This window comes from Schistocerca gregaria, chromosome 8 (genome assembly GCF_023897955.1).
Source record: "Schistocerca gregaria isolate iqSchGreg1 chromosome 8, iqSchGreg1.2, whole genome shotgun sequence".
Lineage (NCBI taxonomy): Eukaryota > Metazoa > Arthropoda > Insecta > Orthoptera > Acrididae > Schistocerca > Schistocerca gregaria.
In genome coordinates this window covers 459449283-459468572 of record NC_064927.1, presented here as the reverse complement: position 1 = coordinate 459468572, position 19290 = coordinate 459449283, and the positions used below count along the sequence as shown (strand labels likewise).

At 43.9% G+C, this 19290-nt stretch overlaps 1 protein-coding gene across 2 annotated transcripts in view; it reads right to left on the bottom strand.

Annotated features, from left to right (window-relative positions):
• The window catches only part of LOC126284068 (endoglucanase E-4-like), a 370904-nt gene that overhangs the window by 143323 nt on the left and 208291 nt on the right, over window positions 1-19290 (bottom strand). For both annotated transcript variants that reach the window (XM_049982697.1, XM_049982696.1), the window contains exon 2: window positions 302-527. In XM_049982697.1, coding sequence (XP_049838654.1) covers window positions 302-527 — 226 coding nt within the window. The remainder of the gene's footprint in view (window positions 1-301; window positions 528-19290) is intronic.

The window sequence follows — 19290 nt, the reverse complement described above, 5'->3', positions numbered from 1 at the left end:
GTGGCTAAGAGGTCAAGTGTGTTTTCGCAACCATTTACAATTCGCGTGGGTTCGTGGACTAAATGCTGGAAGTAATTTTCGGAGAAAGCATTTTGGACAATCTCGGAATATGTTTACTGCCTACCACCGGTTTTGAACATGTATTTTTGCCAACATATCGAGGGAAGGTTGAAGTCCCCACCAACTGTAACCCTATGAGTGGGGTATTTATTTGTTACGAGACAAATTTTCTCTGAACTGTTCAGCAGCTGTATGATCGGAGTCTGGGGGTCGGTAGAGCGGGCCCAGCGGGCTGACTCACCGTCGTAGTAGCCGCCGGCCAGGTCCTCGCCGCGCTGCCCGCGGTCCTCGACCGCGCTGTCGCCCCTCCAGCTGATGCGGTTGTCGGCGGGCAGCCGGCCCGACCGCTGCGCCTCGTAGAAGAGCAGCGACAGCGACAGCACCTTGTCGTACGAGTAGGCGCGCGCCAGGGGTGTGGCCAGCACGCTGCACGCCGCCGACAGCAGCACCACGTGTCTCCACAGCATCTGCAAGGTAGGCGACAACACGGTCAGCAGGGTAGCAACAGCGCTCTGCAACAAAGCCGATTGTTGCACTCATTTCTACATCTCATTTATCGAGAAACAGCTCAAATCGCTAAAATTGAACAGAGCTTCAGGCACCGATGGGGTCCCTGTCAGATTCTGCACTGAATTTGCGGCTACGTTAGCCCCTCTTTTCACTATAATCTATCGTAAAACACTCGAACAAAAAACTGTGCCCAGCTCTCGGAAAAAGGCGCAGGTCACACCCTTCGTAACAGAATTGATCAACATATCTACCGTCCAGTATTCTTGACAAAGATCTGTTGTAGAATTTTAGTGCATATTATGAGCTGAAACACTGACTTCTTAAGTAATAAAACCCAGTACGTTGTCCTCGATGGTGAGTGTTCATCGGAGGTGAGGGTATCATCTGGAGTGCCCCAGGGAAGTGTGGTAGGTCCGCTGTTGTTTTCTATCTACATAAATGATCTTTTGGATAGGGTGGATAGCAATGTGCGGCTGTTTGCTGATGATGCTGTGGTGTACGGGAAGGTGTCGTCGTTGAGTGACTGTAGGAGGATACGAGATGACTTGGACAGGATTTGTGATTGGTGTAAAGGTTCAAATGGTTCAAATGGCTCTGAGCACTATGTGACTTAACTTCTCAGGTCATCAGTCGCCTAGAACTTAGAACTAATTAAACCTAACTAATCTAAGGACATCACACACACCCATGCCTGAGGCAGGACTCGAACCTGCGACCGTAGCGGTCGCTCGGTTCCAGACTGTAGCGCCTAGAACCGCACGGCCACTCCGGCCGGCGATTGGTGTAAAGAATGGCAACTGACTCTGAATGTAGATATATGTAAATTAATGCAGATGAATAGGAAAAAGAATCCTGTAGTGTTTGAATACTCCATCAGTAGTATAGCGCTTGACACAGTCACGTCGATTAAGTATTTGGGCGTAACATTGCAGAGCGATATGAAATGGGACAAGCAGGTAATGGCAGTTGTGGGGAAGGCGGATAGTCGTCTTCGGTTCATTGGTAGAATTTTGGGAAGATGTGGTTCATCTCTAAAGGAGACCGCTTATAAAACACTAATACGACCTATTCTTGAGTACTGCTCGAGCGTTTGGGATCCCTATCAGGTCGAATTGAGGGAGGACATAGAAGCAATTCAGAGGCGGACTGCTAGGTTTGTTACTGGTAGATTTGATCATCACTCGAGTGTTGCGGAAATGCTTCAGGAACTCGGGTGGGAGTCTCTGGAGGAAAGGAGGCGTTCTTTTCGTGAATCGCTACTGAGGAAATTTACAGAACCAGCATTTGAGGCTGACTGCAGTACAATTTTACTGCCTCCAACTTGTATTTCGCGGAAAGACCACAAAGATAAGATAAGAGAGATTGGGGCTCGTACATATTGACAGTCACTTTTACCTCGTTGTGTTTGGGAGTGGAACAGGCAGAGAAGGTGCTAGTTGTGGTACGACGTATCCTCCGCCAAGCACCGTATGGTGGATTGCGGAGTATGTATGTAGGTGTAGATGTAGATTTTGAACAGCATCACCTCCTCAGTGCCAACTACAGTAGTTTTCGAAAATATCGGTCGTGTGAAACCCAACTCCGACTTTTCTCACATGACATACTGAAAGCTTTGGATCGAGTCGTCTAGATAGATGCAATGTTCCTTCATTTCCGAAAAGCCTTAGACTCAGTACCGCAGCTGCGCTTATTGCCAAAGAGCGATCATGTGGCGTATCAAGTGAAATTTGTGACTGGCTTGAGGAATTTTTGGTAGGGAGGACACAGCAAGTTATCTTGTACGGAGAGCCACCGTTAGACGTAGAAGTAACTTCGGGTGTGCCCCACGGAAGTGCGGTGGGATCCTTACCGTTCATGTCGTACATTAATGTGTGTGTGTGTGTGTGAAATCTTATAGGAATTAACTGCTAAGGTCATCAGTCCCTAAGCTTACACACTACTGAACCTAAATTATCCTAAGAACAAACACACACACCCATGCCCGAGGGAGGACTCGAACCTCTGTATATTAATGACCTCGCAGACAATATAAGTAGTAAAATCTGGTTTTCTGCTTATGATGCAGTTACCTATAATGAACGTATACCTAAGAGAAGCTGATTAAATATTCAGTAAGATCTTGAAAAACATTTCAACATGGTGCAGAGATTGGCAAATTGCTCTAAACGTTCAGAAATGTAAAATTTTGAGCTTCACAAAACGAAAAAACGTAGCATCCTATGACTGTATGAGGTACTGTTGGAATCTACCGACTCGTACAAATACCTGGGTGTAGCACCTTGTAGGGATAGGAAATGGAATGATCACATAGGTTCAGGCGTGGGTAAAGCAGGTAGTAGACTTCGGTTTATTGGTAGAAGACTGGAGAAGTTCAATCAGTCTTACAAGTCACTCGTGCGTACCATCCTAGAGTATTGCTCAAGTGTGTGGGACGCATTCCAGATAGGACTAACATGTATTACTGAACGTATACGGAGAAGGGTAGCACGAATTGTAACAGGTTAGTTTAATCAATTGGAGAGTGTCACAGAGATGCTGAAGAAACTGAAATGGCAGACTCCTGAAGACAGACGTAAACTATCCAAAGAAAGACTGTTGACGAAGTTTCAAGAACTGACTTTAAATGATCACTCTATGGATATACTACAACCCCCTAAGTATCGATCACACACGGATCATGAGGATAAGATTAGGACAATTACTACACCCACAGAAGCATTGGAACAATCATTCTTCCCACACTCCATACGTGAATGGAACGGGAAGAAACCCTAATAACTGGTAAAAAACTGGTGCAATGAGACTTAGCCTCTGCCATGCACCCCATGGTGGTTTGCAGAGTATAGATGTAGACCCTCGGGTTGGGTCATCACTGTATGTCTTCAATGTGTGGTACATCAAGATGATAAAAAGATTTTTTTAAACCAAAGGCTGTCTCTGTTTTCGGGTAACTGATGCTGCGAGGTGGCCGAGCGGTTCTAGGCGCTTCAGTCCGGAACCGCGTGAATGATACGGGCGCAGTTTCGAATTCTGCCTCGGGCATGGATGTGTGTGATGCTCTTAGGTTAGTTAGGTTTAAGTAGTTCTAAGTTCTAGGGGACTGATGACCTCAGCTGTCATGTATCCTCCATAATGTTTCGAAGGAGAGAAAGATGCATGCAACGTTTAACCCGCACACATTGACTCCCGAACAAAACCAAAGAAGCGTGGACGTCGCCTGCAGCTTGATTCAAATGCAAAACGCAAACAATAATTTCCCGGAAACACTCATCAGGGGTAGAAAGACGTGATGTTACAAATTTTTATTTATTTATTTTATTTTACTTTTCTTGAGTACTCAATCTTCTGACTGGTTTGATGTGGCTTGCCACCAATTCCCGTCGTGTGCCAAAGTCATCATCTCAGAGTAGTACTTTCAACCTACATCCTCAATTAGTTGCTGGATGTATTCCATTCTCTGTCTTCCTCTACAGTTTTTACCCTCTTCAGCTCCCTCTGGAACCACAGAGGTTAGTCCTTGATGTCTTAACAAATGTCCTATCATCCTGTCTCTTCTTCTTGTTTTCCGTATATTCGTTTCCTCGCCGATTCTGCGGAGGATCTCCTCATTCCTTACCTTATCACTCCATCTAATTTTCAACATTCTTCTGTAGCACCACATCTCAAGTGCTTCGATTCTCGTCTGTGCCGGTTTTCCCACAGTCCATGTTTCACTACCATAGAATGCTGTGCCCCAAACGTATTTTCAGAAATTTCTTGCTCAAATTGAGACCTATGTTTAATACTGGTAGACTTCTCTTCGCCCATAATACCCTTTTTGCCAGTGTTAATCTTTTTTTTTATGTCCTCGTGACTCCGTCTATCATGGTTGCTACCTGGGTAACAAAATTTCCTTTATTTCGTCTACTTGGTCTTCCTCAATTTTGATATAAATTTTCTCGTTCTTCTCATTTCTGCTTCTTCTCACTGCTTTCGTCTTTCTTTGCTTTACTCTCAATCCATATTCGGTACACACTAGATTGTTCGTTCCATTCAGCGTATACTTTTATCAAAAACGGCAAAGTAGACGAAATCGCATGATGGGAATGGTTTGGCAGCCGACATTCAGCTAGTGTGGTCACGAGTAAGACAAAATTCCAAAGAAGGACTTGTTTGTCAGTTTCACATCGTTGTGGAGACGTCTGTGCGCTGTAGGGAAGGGGAGTCTATGTAGACCATTGAAGCAATAAAATCGCTGTCTTCTCTCTATTTTTTATTAACCTAGAGCCGACGTTTTGGACTGAACAGGTATGTGTGGTACATCGAGATGAGAAAAATGTTATGTTTAGACCATATGCTTTTCTGGGGGAGGGGGGGGGGGGGGGTAATTGATACGACCAGCCACGACCTCCTCTCCTTTCCTATTCCTTTCAGAGGAACACTTGCGTCCAAGGTAGAATAAATCTGAAGAGTTCCTAGAACATTCATATGCATTTTAGCGCCAATAGTTACTAGACTTTTATGTTATGAGTTATCGTCGCTGTCATATCCCTTCTGGGCCACTCCAAAGTATTTCCCCCCTGCTTCATATTTTCTTGATAATATTAAAGACTACACAGGCCTGTGAAAGCCGAGTGTACCCTAATGTGGACTGGGACAGTGAGGGAAGATTGGTAAAAACCACGGTGAATTTTGTGGAGTGGGAGAGGAAGTCTGTTGAAGCTGCACTGGGAAAGGATTTGTAGAGAGTGTAGTCGCAAGGTTGTTGGAATTTGTCGGGCATAGGCGTGGCAGCGTATCAGGATTGGAAATTGGAGGGGAAAAATAAAGTTGAGTTGTCGAGTTTTGTTGACAACCTAGGACGTAGGGATGTGTTCAGCGGGGATGAAGAAAGCTAGAAATTTGGTATGGTAAAGGCTCCAACTGATGCGGAAGTGAGAGAGTCTGGTGTCCAAGGATTTGGCAAGAATGGTTGGATTTAGGGGCAGCGGAATTATGTTTGTTCCGGAAGTTCCTTTTCGTTTCTTTCAGGACCGTTTTTCATAGAGGTACAGCAACAGTGACAACAAACTAGTTTCACTTAGCACCCAGCTTCACTGACAAAATTCTCTAAAAGAAAACTTCTAAAGGTACACGGTCGGAATGTTTGTCCGTCCTCACAGCTACATTCGGTAGGCATCCTTCAGAATCCACAAGGGAACGCATGATGTCTTCGCTGGAGGGATTTCCAGGAAGCTGTCGTTACTTAAGAGGAAGTGTCATCAACCGCACCGCTGTCATTCGCTTCATATTGGAATAACAGCGTCTTTTCCTCTTTGTCACCAACCTAAAAATAGGTACAGCATTATAAGTTCCTGCTTCGTGTCTTGAGACCGACCACAAGATGAAAAGGCGACTGGGAACACGAAGACGCGTCGCACAAACGGTAACAAAACTAACCCTGCACACTTTGCTGACACCCAGGGTGCTTTCACTATCTAGTTCGTTTTCTGCGGTTCCCATAAACGATAAAAGCGAATGCATTTAAGAGGACACGGCCGATTTTCATTCCCATCCTTCTTCGATGCGAGCTTGTCTTTCGATTCTAATGATGTCGCCGTATTAATCTTTCTTCACATTCTGCTGCTTCCAACTTGGTCATGCCCAAGTGTGTAGATGTCTTAGATAGTTCTCAGAGAAATATCAACGTTGGTCAGCTCCTGCAAACATAGGGTGTTCATAAAGTTCTGCTATCATCTCAAAAAATCGAAACTTGGAAATTATTACAGATAGAGAAAGCTGAAAGTTTTTCTTTTTTCCTTTGTCCTTGTTACAGGTTTGACTAAGAGTGCAAGAGTGCGTCAAAATGTCGACCAGGGCGGGGGGGGGGGGGGGGGGGGCGACGCGCAATGTGTCATCTGGTATGCAGAATTAAAATCTGGTGACAACGTTACTGCGTAATTGTCGACGTCAGTATGGGAGGGCACCACCGGCAAGAACAAGTCTGTCGAGGTCATTAAAAACCTTTAAAGAGACAGGCAGTATCAAAGAATCTTCCTCAATGTGGACGTCCACCTGCATCTGAGGTACGTATTGACAGATAGCTTGATGGTGCACCCCACATTACAGTTTTAATGCGTCGGATGTGCTGAATGAGCCATTTCCCGGGATATCCTATCGCACGGACCTCGCTCTCTATCTCGATGTCACGTCATTAGGTTCCTTTTTCTAGGGTTATGCATGCAACACCAGTCAATGACATTTTTACTATTTTGTACACGACCCTGTGAATAAATCAGAACTGTTGATGCTGCAAAGCAGACCCGAACAAGGCTAGAACTTGAATATCGCCTTGATATTGTACAAGCGACGAGTTGACCAAACCTTGAAATTCTGGCATAACACAAAAAAAACTTTAAGAGCTGTTAAACCTTTTACAACAAACCACGATACTCTCTCTTTAATGTCGGATGGTTATAATTGAAGTGCAGTTACTCGCAAAGGTCCACTGTTAGCTGTAATTATCGCATGGCAGTGAAATTTGGCAGATGTTCTAAGGCGTTTATGCGGAACCGATTTGCACTGGAAAAGAATTAGTTTCAACTTTTGCAACCAGGTGCAAATCTGGCGCTGTGAATGTAAGAAAGGCGTACAGAAGTCGGTTATTTTTGAGAACATTTCTTTTCATTGTTAAAAAATGTACATACACAGTCATAACCGCAAGAACCTTCTGTTTTTTTCTTATGTAGGAGGTTACCGGTTTCGGTCTGTTTCAGACCATCTTCAGACCTACCACCATGATGGTAGACGGTGAACTTAGCAGACGCTGCGACTTCACGAACGTTAACAGCTCAAATTAGCGTTCGTGAAGTTGTAGCGTCTGCTCAGTTTACCGCCACCATGTACCATCATGGTGGTAGGTCTGAAGATGGTCTGAAACAGACAGAAACCGGTAACCTCCTATTTAAAGAAAAAAAATGTTTCCTGCGGTTGTGATTACGCATGTGAATTTTTTCGTAAAGAACTGTTTCTACATGCAGTGAATTACGAACGGACGTGGGCAGAATAGGTCAAACAATAAAAGAGGCATAAAGTTGATTTTATTATTAGCTACCGCTTAAACGATTTGTTCACTGGGAGCACCGGAGACGTCGATAATATCCTTTAGAGAGCCAGGTTTCCACCTGGTGGCTAAAATTGGAACTAATCTCTTTCGAGCGTAAATCGGTTCCGCGTTAACGCATTAGCATATCTACCAAGTTTCGCTGCCATACGATGTTTGCAGTCCACACTGGACCTCCGCGAACAGATGCACTTTAATTGTAGCCACCCAGTGCTTTACTAGTTACGAGTTTTCGAAACGATACTGGGACTTTTTGGACATCATTTATATAAGTTAGGGAGGCGGTCAACTTAAACAATTAGCATCGCAGTTTTATGAACAAAATTATGAGAAAAATATGACAGAGTTTAATAACAAGTTTCAAAGGAAAATAAATATCAGTACCGCCATAATTCACAAATAATTATATTTCGATCATAGATGTAATAGTCAGAGCCCTGAAATCCATTTTCATATTTTTTTCTATTTTTACTTCATGCTCATGTGTCAAAATATTTTACAAATAACAAAACATAAATGTTTACTCAGGTGACAGAGTGAAGCACAAGACATCTAAACGAGAAAGAGAGCAATTGATACGAAGAGACGGAGAGACTTTAAACATCGCCATTTGCGACATAAAGAAAGGAGATCTTCGGCGTACATTTTTTTTAATTACAATGGCTTTCGTTTTTTTCTTTTTAGAAGCAGTGGGTCCGATTAAAGTAAGAATAGTAATGGTAGATGCGAGAACTTGAGGATGCGAAATATGAGGTGAAAGCAGGGAGTGTATAGTTGTTTCCTGTTTATTAAGTTTTTAATCTATTTCTAATTTATCTCCAAATGTATAGGAGTCATTTCTAGGGATATTATACTCGATTCACTTGCACGCAACGCGTTGCTTAGCATACCCTTTGGACGCACTTTCCTGCTCAAACGTGATCTAAGCAGTGCAAGTTGCAACGAGGAAAACAGAAATGCTTCTTAGTATCTGCACATCACCTCTGTGACTGTTAATTAAGCTAAGAGTGCCCTTCAAATGAACGCGGAAGAGTGACATGCAGGTTGAAAACACAGGCGTGAATAACTCGATTAGCTCTAAGTCTAAAACTACATTCTCAAAAAGTTAATGAAAAAAAGTCCAAAGTCTTACATCAGCATGTGCCGAGCGAGGCTGTGATGTGTGGAAAAACCCGCTGTGTTCAATAGTCGTGTTAGCTGCTTCGACATAAAAGAGAGCTTAATCACAGAGTTAAGTGAAGTGAAAGAGTTGTTGAGAAACAAAAGCTGACCGAAACCTAATAGAGCGTCACGACAGCAATGGTAGAAATGTTTTGTCAATAAAAAAGTTAAATTTTGCAATATGACTAAAAACCCTATGAAATTCTGGTCGTATGCAAAGTCAACGAAATGATCTGTTCTGTAGCTCAATGAAGATACCTGCACCGTAAGCAGAAGATGACACGGAGAAGGCCAAAATATTGAGCTAGATCTTCTTAAATTGTTTCACTGCAGAAGTTCCTCCTTATAATCCCGATAGGAACTCTGAAATGGCAGATATTGAAACAAGTGATTCCTAAACAGAAAATCAACCAAAACCGCTCAAGGACGGGAAGACATTTGGACCGGATGAGATACCCGGAGACTCTACAGAGCCTGTGCGAAGGAATTTACTTCCCTTCCAGCAGCAGTCTGTCGTAGGCTGCTGAAGAAACTATGGGCACCACGCGAATGAAATAAAATACAAAAAGCCTAGGTCATTCCTGTTTTCAAGTAGGGACGTCGGACTGATGCACCTAATATAGAGCTGTGTTACTGACGTCGGTAAATTGTACGCATGTGCAACATGGTTTACGCCCACGTTTTATGACATTTTTCGAGGACGAAAACCTCCACTACGAAAATTTACATGAGTTCCACAAACAGTTCGATCTACATTAGTGCAGTGTCTGTAATTGACAGTGCCTGTATAGTTCGATGCGATGTCTCTTCAGATATGCTTGCATGGCAGAGGAAATAGACACTGCTGACAATCGATAGCCACATTAAAACATGAAATGTATCCGCGAATACGGTAACAAAACAGCTATGCAGTTTACTGGAAACATTAGATAATTTGTACTCTGTCAGTACTCGAACACGAATATCTGCTTTCGCGAGCGGTTGCCGTAACGACTTCTGCTCTTCGAGCATGCATCCGTATGCATGCATTTCCCAAAGAACATTGCATCGAACGATACAGACACTGTGAAATACACACACTGCACTAAAGTGTTCCGCGCCACAGCTAAGTCAACCTGACAAAAAAAATGTCTGGCCCCGTGTGGAAATCGCATAATTATGCGAGCCCTTCTGGAAAGCAGACCCTGTGACATATGAAGATTTGGGTCAGTCCTGGAGGCGTGCTCGGATAGCCGAAGTGGTTAAGTCGACCAATCGCGACAAGCGAGAAAGCCGGGTTCGAGTCCGGTCTGGAACAAATTTTCATAGTATGTTTCCAGTAAATTGTATAGCTGTTGTGGTGCCGTATTCGCAATCTACCAAAGCATTTAATGATCAGTTCGATTTTTTGGTCCACAAGAAGCTGAGTGTCGTAGAAAACTCCACTCGCGTTGATACCGCCTTCCTTGACTCCCGGAAGCGATTCGATACATTTCCGCACCGTTGTTAGTGAACAGTACTGGAGTTTACCGGGTCTCGGACCCTGGTTTGTGTTTTCATCTGGACTTTCTTGCTTTTATACACTCCTGGAAATGGAAAAAAGAACACATTGACACCGGTGTGTCAGACCCACCATACTTGCTCCGGACACTGCGAGAGGGCTGTACAAGCAATGATCACACGCACGGCACAGCGGACACACCAGGAACCGCGGTGATGGCCGTCGAATGGCGCTAGCTGCACAGCATTTGTGCACCACCGCCGTCAGTGTCAGCCAGTTTGCCGTGGCATACGGAGCTCCATCGCAGTCTTTAACACTGGTAGCATGGCGCGACAGCGTGGACGTGAACCGTATGTGCAGTTGACGGACTTTGAGCGAGGGCGTATAGTGGGCATGCGGGAGTCCGGGTGGACGTACCGCCGAATTGCTCAACACGTGGGGCGTGAGGTCTCCACAGTACATCGATGTTGTCGCCAGTGGTCGGCGGAAGGTGCACGTGCCCGTCGACCTGGGACCGGACCGCAGCGACGCACGGATGCACGCCAAGACCGTAGGATCCTACGCAGTGCCGTAGGGGACCGCACCGCCACTTCCCAGCAAATTAGGGACACTGTTGCTCCTGGGGTATCGGCGAGGACCATTCGCAACCGTCTCCATGAAGCTGGGCTACGGTCCCGCACACCGTTAGGCCGTCTTCCGCTCACGCCTCAACATCGTGCAGCCCGCCTCCAGTGGTGCGGTGACAGGCGTGAATGGAGGGACGAATGGAGACGTGTCGTCTTCAGCGATGAGAGTCGCTTCTGCCTTGGTGCCAATGATGGTCGTATGCGTGTTTGGCGCCGTGCAGGTGAGCGCCACAATCAGGACTGCATACGACCGAGGCACACAGGGCCAACACCCGGCATCATGGTGTGGGGAGCGATCTCCTACACTGGCCGTACACCTCTGGTGATCGTCGAGGGGACACTGAATAGTGCACGGTACATCCAAACCGTCATCGAACCCATCGTTCTACCGTTCCTAGACCGGCAAGGGAACTTGCTGTTCCAACAGGACAATGCACGTCCGCATGTATCCCGTGCCACCCAACGTGCTCTAGAAGGTGTAAGTCAACTACCCTGGCCAGCAAGATCTCCGGATCTGTCCCCCATTGAGCATGTTTGGGACTGGATGAAGCGTCGTCTCACGCGGTCTGCACGTCCAGGACGAACGCTGGTCCAACTGAGGCGCCAGGTGGAAATGGCATGGCAAGCCATACCACAGGACTACATCCAGCATCTCTACGATCGTCTCCATGGGAGAATAGCAGCCTGCATTGCTGCGAAAGGTGGATATACACTGTACTAGTGGCGACATTGTGCATGCTCTGTTGCCTGTGTCTATGTGCCTGTGGTTCTGTCAGTGTGATCATGTGATGTATCTGACCCCAGGAGTGTGTCAATAATGTTTCCCCTTCCTGGGACAATGAATTCACGGTGTTCTTATTTCAATTTCCAGGAGTGTATTTCATTACAGTAATACGTCTTCCATAGATAATCAGTACGACATATCGTAATGACGAGGAACGTGTCAGGTTAACATAAGTTTTCATATATCTTTGGTTATTTGCCAAATAGGATTAAAAGTCTGACAAATGAGTAACCAGCATTTGAAAACAAATTAAAAGACTTTCTGAATATCAACAACTTCTACTCAGTAGATCAATTTTAGATATAAAGTAGAACTGTAATATATATTTGTTTTCAAATGCTGGTTGCTCATCCGTCAGGCTTTTAATGCTATTTGGCAAATGACCAAAGATTTCTGTGACTGCGTATTTCATCCCTTTCTGTGGCCAAAGTCAGATGTAAGCCAGCGTAGTGAAGACCATCCTTTCTTCTAGTGTTGTAGCTACCCATTTTGCTATTATTTTTGAATTGGGACGGGTTATTAATATCAAATGTCATAAATGAATATATTTGTTTTGAAGGTACTGTGAATGTCCCACGTTCCGTAAATAAATGTCTGCAAGGTGATCTTGGGTGGGCTCCAGCTAGTATTTTGATTATCCGCTTTTGTGCAATGTGTACTTCTTCTCTTAATGATGAATTACCACAAAATATAATGTATGAAAGCAGTGAATGAAAACAGACGTTGTAGGCTAATTTATTGATACGTGTATCACAAAAATTTGCAACAACGCTAACAGCATAAGTAGCTGAACCTAAACGTTTCAGCAGATCATCAATGTGTTTCTTCCAGTTAAATCTCATCAATGCACACACCCAGAAATTTTTAATTTCTGCCTTAGCAAAAGACTTCTGTTCAAAGTCTGTATTTATTAATCGTGTTATGCCATTTACTGACAGAACTGTATGTATTGTGCTTTCTCAGTATTTAGTGACGATCCATTTGCAGAGACCCACTTAATAATTTTCTGAAAGACGTTATTTACTGTTTCCTCAGCTAATTCTTATTTTTTGGGTACTATACTTGTATCATCAGAAAAAAGACATATCTCTGCATGTTCATGAATATAGAGTGGCAAGTCATTGAAATGTGTTGAGAATTATAAGGGAATCAAGACTGAACCCTGTGGGACACCATTCTTGATACTTCCTCAGTTAGTGGACTCTGCTGATTTTTCCAGACTACCTGTACTGTTAATTTCAAACTTCTGCGTTCTTCCAGTTAAGTATGAATTAAACCATTTGTGCACTGTCCCACTTGTATCACAATACTTAAGCTTATCTAGAAGAATTTCATGATTTAAACAGGCAAAAGCCTTTGAGAGAACTCAAAGTATCCCAGTGGGTTATGTTCAGAGCATTTAATATTGGATCAGTAAAAGCATTTGCAGTCCGGAACCGTGCGACTGCTACGGTCGCAGGTTCGAATCCTGCCTCGGGCATGGATGTGTGTGATGTCCTTAGGTTAGTTAGGTTTAAGTAGTTCTAAGTTCTAGGGGACTGATGACCACAGCAGTTGAGTCCCATAGTGCTCAGAGCCATTTGAACCATTTTTAGTAAAAGCATTTATAGCATTTTCTGTGGAGAAGACTTTCTGAAAACCAACTCATACATGTCGATCTTAATAGAACAGAATTGACAGATGTACATATAATTTCAGGATTACCACAAGGGCTGTTACAGGACCGTTAAAGTTTTCATTAACGAACTAGTTGATGCCGTTGGAAGACCCTGAAGGAATGCGCAGACGAGATTGTTGTGTACAGAAAGTTTGAAGCACAAGAAGACCATCGAAATGCAGCATGACCTGCAGAGGATAGACGATTGGTGAGAGAACTGGCAGTGGACGCTGAACGTCAATAAGAATAACGCATTGCGCACAGATATGCGAAGACGCCAGGTACTATTCGTTGAAACTATTGGCGACAAATCACAAGGAACAGTAACTACTGTTAAAAAACGTACGAGTAACCTCTTGGAGCGCCGTAACTGGAATGAATAAGTCCCACACAGATTTGAAGTCACTTACTGTGGCTGAGAAAGGTGACCACCATTCAACAATACACATTTTAAGTAACACTGCAGTAGCCATAAAAAGTTTAACTAATAATAAAGTTCAGTTTGGGTGGCCAACTCCATCTACTTTACTGATGAATTTCTTAGCGGAACCGACTGACTGGTATGTGTTATTAATAGTATTAGATAATGAATATTGCGTACAATCTGACTGCTTTACAACTTTTCTGCAGTACTGCGATCATTGTAAATAAGTGCTGTAAAGTGTTATTTTTTTTTATTTGACGTTGTGTGGCTACAATAGCCTAAGAATTATCATATGCACTGACCGTATTGAACATTTAATATTTGGTGACAGGTTTTACTTCTTTTTAAATGTAAAGATGCCTAATTTTTTATTGACTTTCCACACTCCACAAGGGCGATGTCATTTGGGACCTGTGGAAGATACATTAGAGTATCTGTTCTTATTTTGTAAATATTTACTGCGAGTTCTTGTTTTCTGAAGTGCTCCAAATCCCAGGGGATCTCCTCACTATGGATAAATTGGAAAGAAAAGTCCATATAATCTGATCATGATCACGTGAAACAGTAAGAAAAACAGACGGTACGCTGAGATTCGTCGGGAGAAACTTAAGAAAAAGTAAATCACTCAAGAAAAATGAGCATTATGAAAAACTCAGTCAGCCAATTAGTGATGACTGCTCATGGGCTGGATTAATAAAAGAGATAAAGAAGAACCAACGAACAACGGCACGGTACGTGAAGGGATTTTGTAGTAAGCATGGGAGCGTAACGGATACACTTATGAAACTCCAGTGGCATAAATTACATGAGGGGAGTTGTGAATCACGGAGAGGTTTACTACTGAAATTCAGAGACCGTACTTTATGACTCGGGAAACATATTGCTTCATCCCAGGTAAGTCTCACGAAATGACCACTTGGAAAAAAATCATAAATTAGAGGTCATAAGGACGTTTGTAGACAGTCGTCCTTTCGAAAAACCGTTTACGATCCGAACGGGCAGGGGGAGTGTGGTGGTGGAACAAGAAGTATCTTGCCCCATACACACAGAAGGCGCGCAAAATATACAAGTAGATGCAATTCAGGGTGAGACTGTGTCTACTTGTTTAGAAACATGACAATTATGAATAAACTTTTAACTGTTATATGTAACTCTTATTTATTATGAGTCATATTAACCCCGTATTTGAATTGTAGCTAATACTGTCCCCGAGCTTAGCGAGAGATTTCTCGTGTGTCCAACAGAAGCGCGCTGCATGAATGCCAATGCACGGCTGGAACTTCGCCAGCCAGCATTTTCGATTGTGTAACACCTCCAGGCAGTCAGCTGCCTTTCCGAGAATTTGTGAGCTTTGAAAGATACCGAGCGGTACTATTGTTCGAATGGTTTTTCCCAGAGAATTCCGGGAAAGGAAGTAGTGTAACATCAATATTTACATAGGCGATAAATATAGTCAACAGCGTGCATGGCTGATGCCGGAAAGTAACAAACAACATGTAGACGAAGCACATAGGATATCCGTATTCATCAGCAGATGTGGATACCATGATTCAGCATTTATAGTCCACTCACAAAAGGCTCGTCCATTTACTACTGATGCTGATCATTCAGTGGGAATCGTGGAAGGTTATTAGCTTTGAAAGAAGGGCATTTCTGGGAGTTGTTGTAAATGGACGACTATCGTTTATATGCATGTGATGTATAGTCTGAAAGACGGGGGGATCGTTAGGGATTTATGGACAGCTATCGACGAGAAGGAGCAGAAAATCGGAGTGACGTGACAAAAATAGGTGCCCTTGTCAAAGGAATTATTCGGGCATCCTCCTTTAGTAAGTAAGGAAACCAAAAAATACCTTATCCGGGATGGTTTTATGGCGAACTGAACTCCGCACATTCTGAATGTGAATCCGGTGTGCTAATAGTAGCTCCAGCTCGCTCAGTGCTCAGAATGGATGATAAACGGATTGAAGTTTACCCTATAGCTTTTGCATCTAGATCTTAAAAAAGTGAGATAACCCTATGGGTCGTGTCTTAATAGCAAAGATATCCTTCTCTTAAAAGTAAGAATGAAATTGCCTCTGAATGCATTTAAATCAACTTTAATTTTACTTTAACATCATCGATTCCGACACTTCTCGCCTCATCTTCAGATGTACCTGGCCAGATAAACACACAATGGTCCACAATTCACGTTATACACTTCTAGGGGTTGTAGAAGGCTCGTAGTAGATCAAGTTTTACTTAAGAACTCACGTCCGACGGCGCCATCCAACGGCGTCACCGAGAGTCAAAGTCATAGGCGACGATACCTGTAAATGTGTGTATATACCGGGTGGTTTCGTGATTAAGTCACTAACTTTCTAGGATGATGGAGAAGGATAAATGTATGAGTCTTATATAAAGGTCCCTGAATCGGAAACAAACAAGTCGAAAGTTATAAGCGAAAACCGTTCTAATATAACTGACAGTGAAATACGTGTACCGGTGCTGTTGTTGCTAAGGCCGTAGGGCAGGCAACTTTCAGAGGTGGTAGTGTGGACCAAAACAAGGAAAAAAAGTCTAGTGAACATGGGTCCTAAAAAGCATACTTCAGGAGCTATGGGCACTTGTTCAATTGAGGAGACGTGTTTCACACTAGCAAAGACGAACAAGTGGGCATAGCCTATCAGCTATGCATTTTAGAACCCACATCTTGGTCAATACTACCGCTTTTCTGAAAGTTTCCTACCCTGAATTCTTAGCAACAACAGTACCGGTACATCTATTCCACTGTCAGAGTTATCACAACGGTTTTCACTTCTAACTTTCGACTCGTTGGTTTTCGGTACATGTACATCATCTACATCTACGTGATTACTATTCAGAATAAAGTGCCTGGCAGAGGGTTAAATGAACCACCTTCAAGCTGTTTCTCTACCCTTCCACTCTCGAACGGCGAGCAGAAAAAACGAGCACTTAATTTTTTTTGTAGGAGCGCTGATTTCTCTTATCTTATCCTGATGACCATTTCTCGCTATGTAAGTGGGTGCCAACAGAATATTTCGCAATCGGAGGAGAAAACTGGCGATTGAAATTTCCTGAGAAGATCCCGTCGCAACGAAAAACGCCTTTAATGATTACCACTCCAATTCACGTATGATGTATGTGGCACTATATCCCCTATTTCGCGATAATACACGAGTTACCCTTCTTTAAACTTTTTCAATGTCATCCGTCAGTCCCACCTGATGCGGATCCCACACTGCACAGCAATACTCCAGAATAGGGCGGACAAGCGTGATGTAAGCACTCTCTTTAGTAGACCTGTTGCATCTTCTAAGTGTTCTGCCAGTTAATGGCAGTCTTTGGTTTGCTCTAACCACAACATGATCCATGTGATCGTTCCAATTTAGGATATTTGTAATTATAATCCCTATGTATTTAGTTGAATTTACAGCCTTCATATTTGCGTGAATTGTCGCGTAATCGAAATTTATCGGATTTCTTTTAGTACTCATGTGAATAACTCCACACTTTTCTTCATTCTGGGTCAACTGCCACTTTTCGCACCATACAGGTATCTTATCTAAATCATTTTGCAATTCGTTTTCATCATCTGAGGATGTTACAAGACGATAAATGACAACATCATCTGCAAACATTCTAAGACGGCTACTAATATTGTCTCTTACGTCTTTAATATAGATTAGGTGCGATATAGGGCTTATAACACTTCCTTGAGGAACGCCGGATATTACTTTTGTTTTATTCGATGACTTCCCGTCCATTACTACGAACTGTGACCTTTATGACAGGAAATCACGAATTCAGTCGCGACTGAGACGGTATTCCATAGGCACGCATTTTGGTTAGAAGAGGCTTGTAAGGAACGATGTCGAAAGCCTTCTGGAAATCTAAAAATATGGTATCAACTGACGTTCCCTGTCGATAGCACTCATTACTCGAAGAGTATAAAGAGCTAGTTGTGTTTCACAAGAATGATATTTTCTGAATCCGTGCTGACTATGTGTCAATAAATCGCGTTTTTTTTTCTTCAAGTTACTTTATAATGTTCGAACAAAGTATATGTTCCAAAACTCTACTGCAAATCGACGTTAGTGATACGGGCCTGTAATTCAGCAGATTACTCCTACTTCCGTTTTTAGGTACTGGTGCGACTTGAGCAATTTTCCAGTCTTTAGGTAAGGATCTTTCTGTGAGCGAGCGGTTGTATATAATTGCTAAATGTGGAGCTACTGTATCAGCATACTCTGAGAGGAACATGACCGGTATATAACCTGGACTGGAGGCCTTGGCTTCATTAAGTGATATAATCTACTTTTCTATACCGAGAATATTTACTTCATTGTTTCTCATCTTGGCAGTTGTTCTTGATTGGATTGAAGCAATATTTACTTCGTCTTCTTTGGTGAAGAACTTTCGGAAAACCGTGTTTAATAACCCTGCTTTAGTGGCACTGTCATTACTTCACCGTTGTTGTCGCGCAGTGGAGGTATTCGTTGCGTCATGCCACTGATGTGCTCTATTTATGACCAGAACCTCTTTGGATTTTCTGCCAGATTCCGAGACAGAGTTCCGTTGGGGAAACATCAACCCTTACCACAAATTGGTGCACTTATCTTTCTCCGTCGACCTTGAAAATCTGTAACACCATCACAGAATCACTCTTTATACACATATACACTCCTGGAAATGGAAAAAAGAACACATTGACACCGGTGTGTCAGACCCACCATACTTGCTCCGGACACTGCGAGAGGGCTGTACAAGCAATGATCACACGCACGGCACAGCGGACACACCAGGAACCGCGGTGTTGGCCGTCGAATGGCGCTGGCTGCGCAGCATTTGTGCACCGCCGCCGTCAGTGTCAGCCAGTTTGCCGTGGCATAAGGAGCTCCATCGCAGTCTTTGACACTGGTAGCATGCCGCGACAGCGTGGACGTGAACCGTATGTGCAGTTGACGGACTTTGAGCGAGGGCGTATAGTGGGCATGCGGGAGGCCGGGTGGACGTACCGCAGAATAGCTCAACACGTGGGTTGTGAGGTCTCCACAGTACATCGATGTTGTCGCCAGTGGTCGGCGGAAGGTGCACGTGCCCGTCGACCTTGGACCGGACCGCAGAGACGCACGGATGCACGCCAAGACAGTAGGATCCTACGCAGTGCCATAGGGCACCGCACCGCCACTTCCCAGCAAATTAGGGACACTGTTGCTCCTGGGGTATCGGCGAGGACCATTCGCAACCGTCTCCACGAAGCTGGGCTACGGTCCCGCACACCGTTAGGCCGTCTTCCGCTCACGCCCCAACATCGTGCAGCCCACCTCCAGTGGTGTCGCGACAGGTGTGAATGGAGGGATGAATGGAGACGTGTCGTCTTCAACGATGAGAGTCGCTTCTGCCTTGGTGCCAATGGTGGTGGTATGCGTGTTTGGCGCCGTGCAGGTGAGCGCCACAATCAGGACTGCATACGACCGAGGCACACAGGGCCAACACCCAGCATC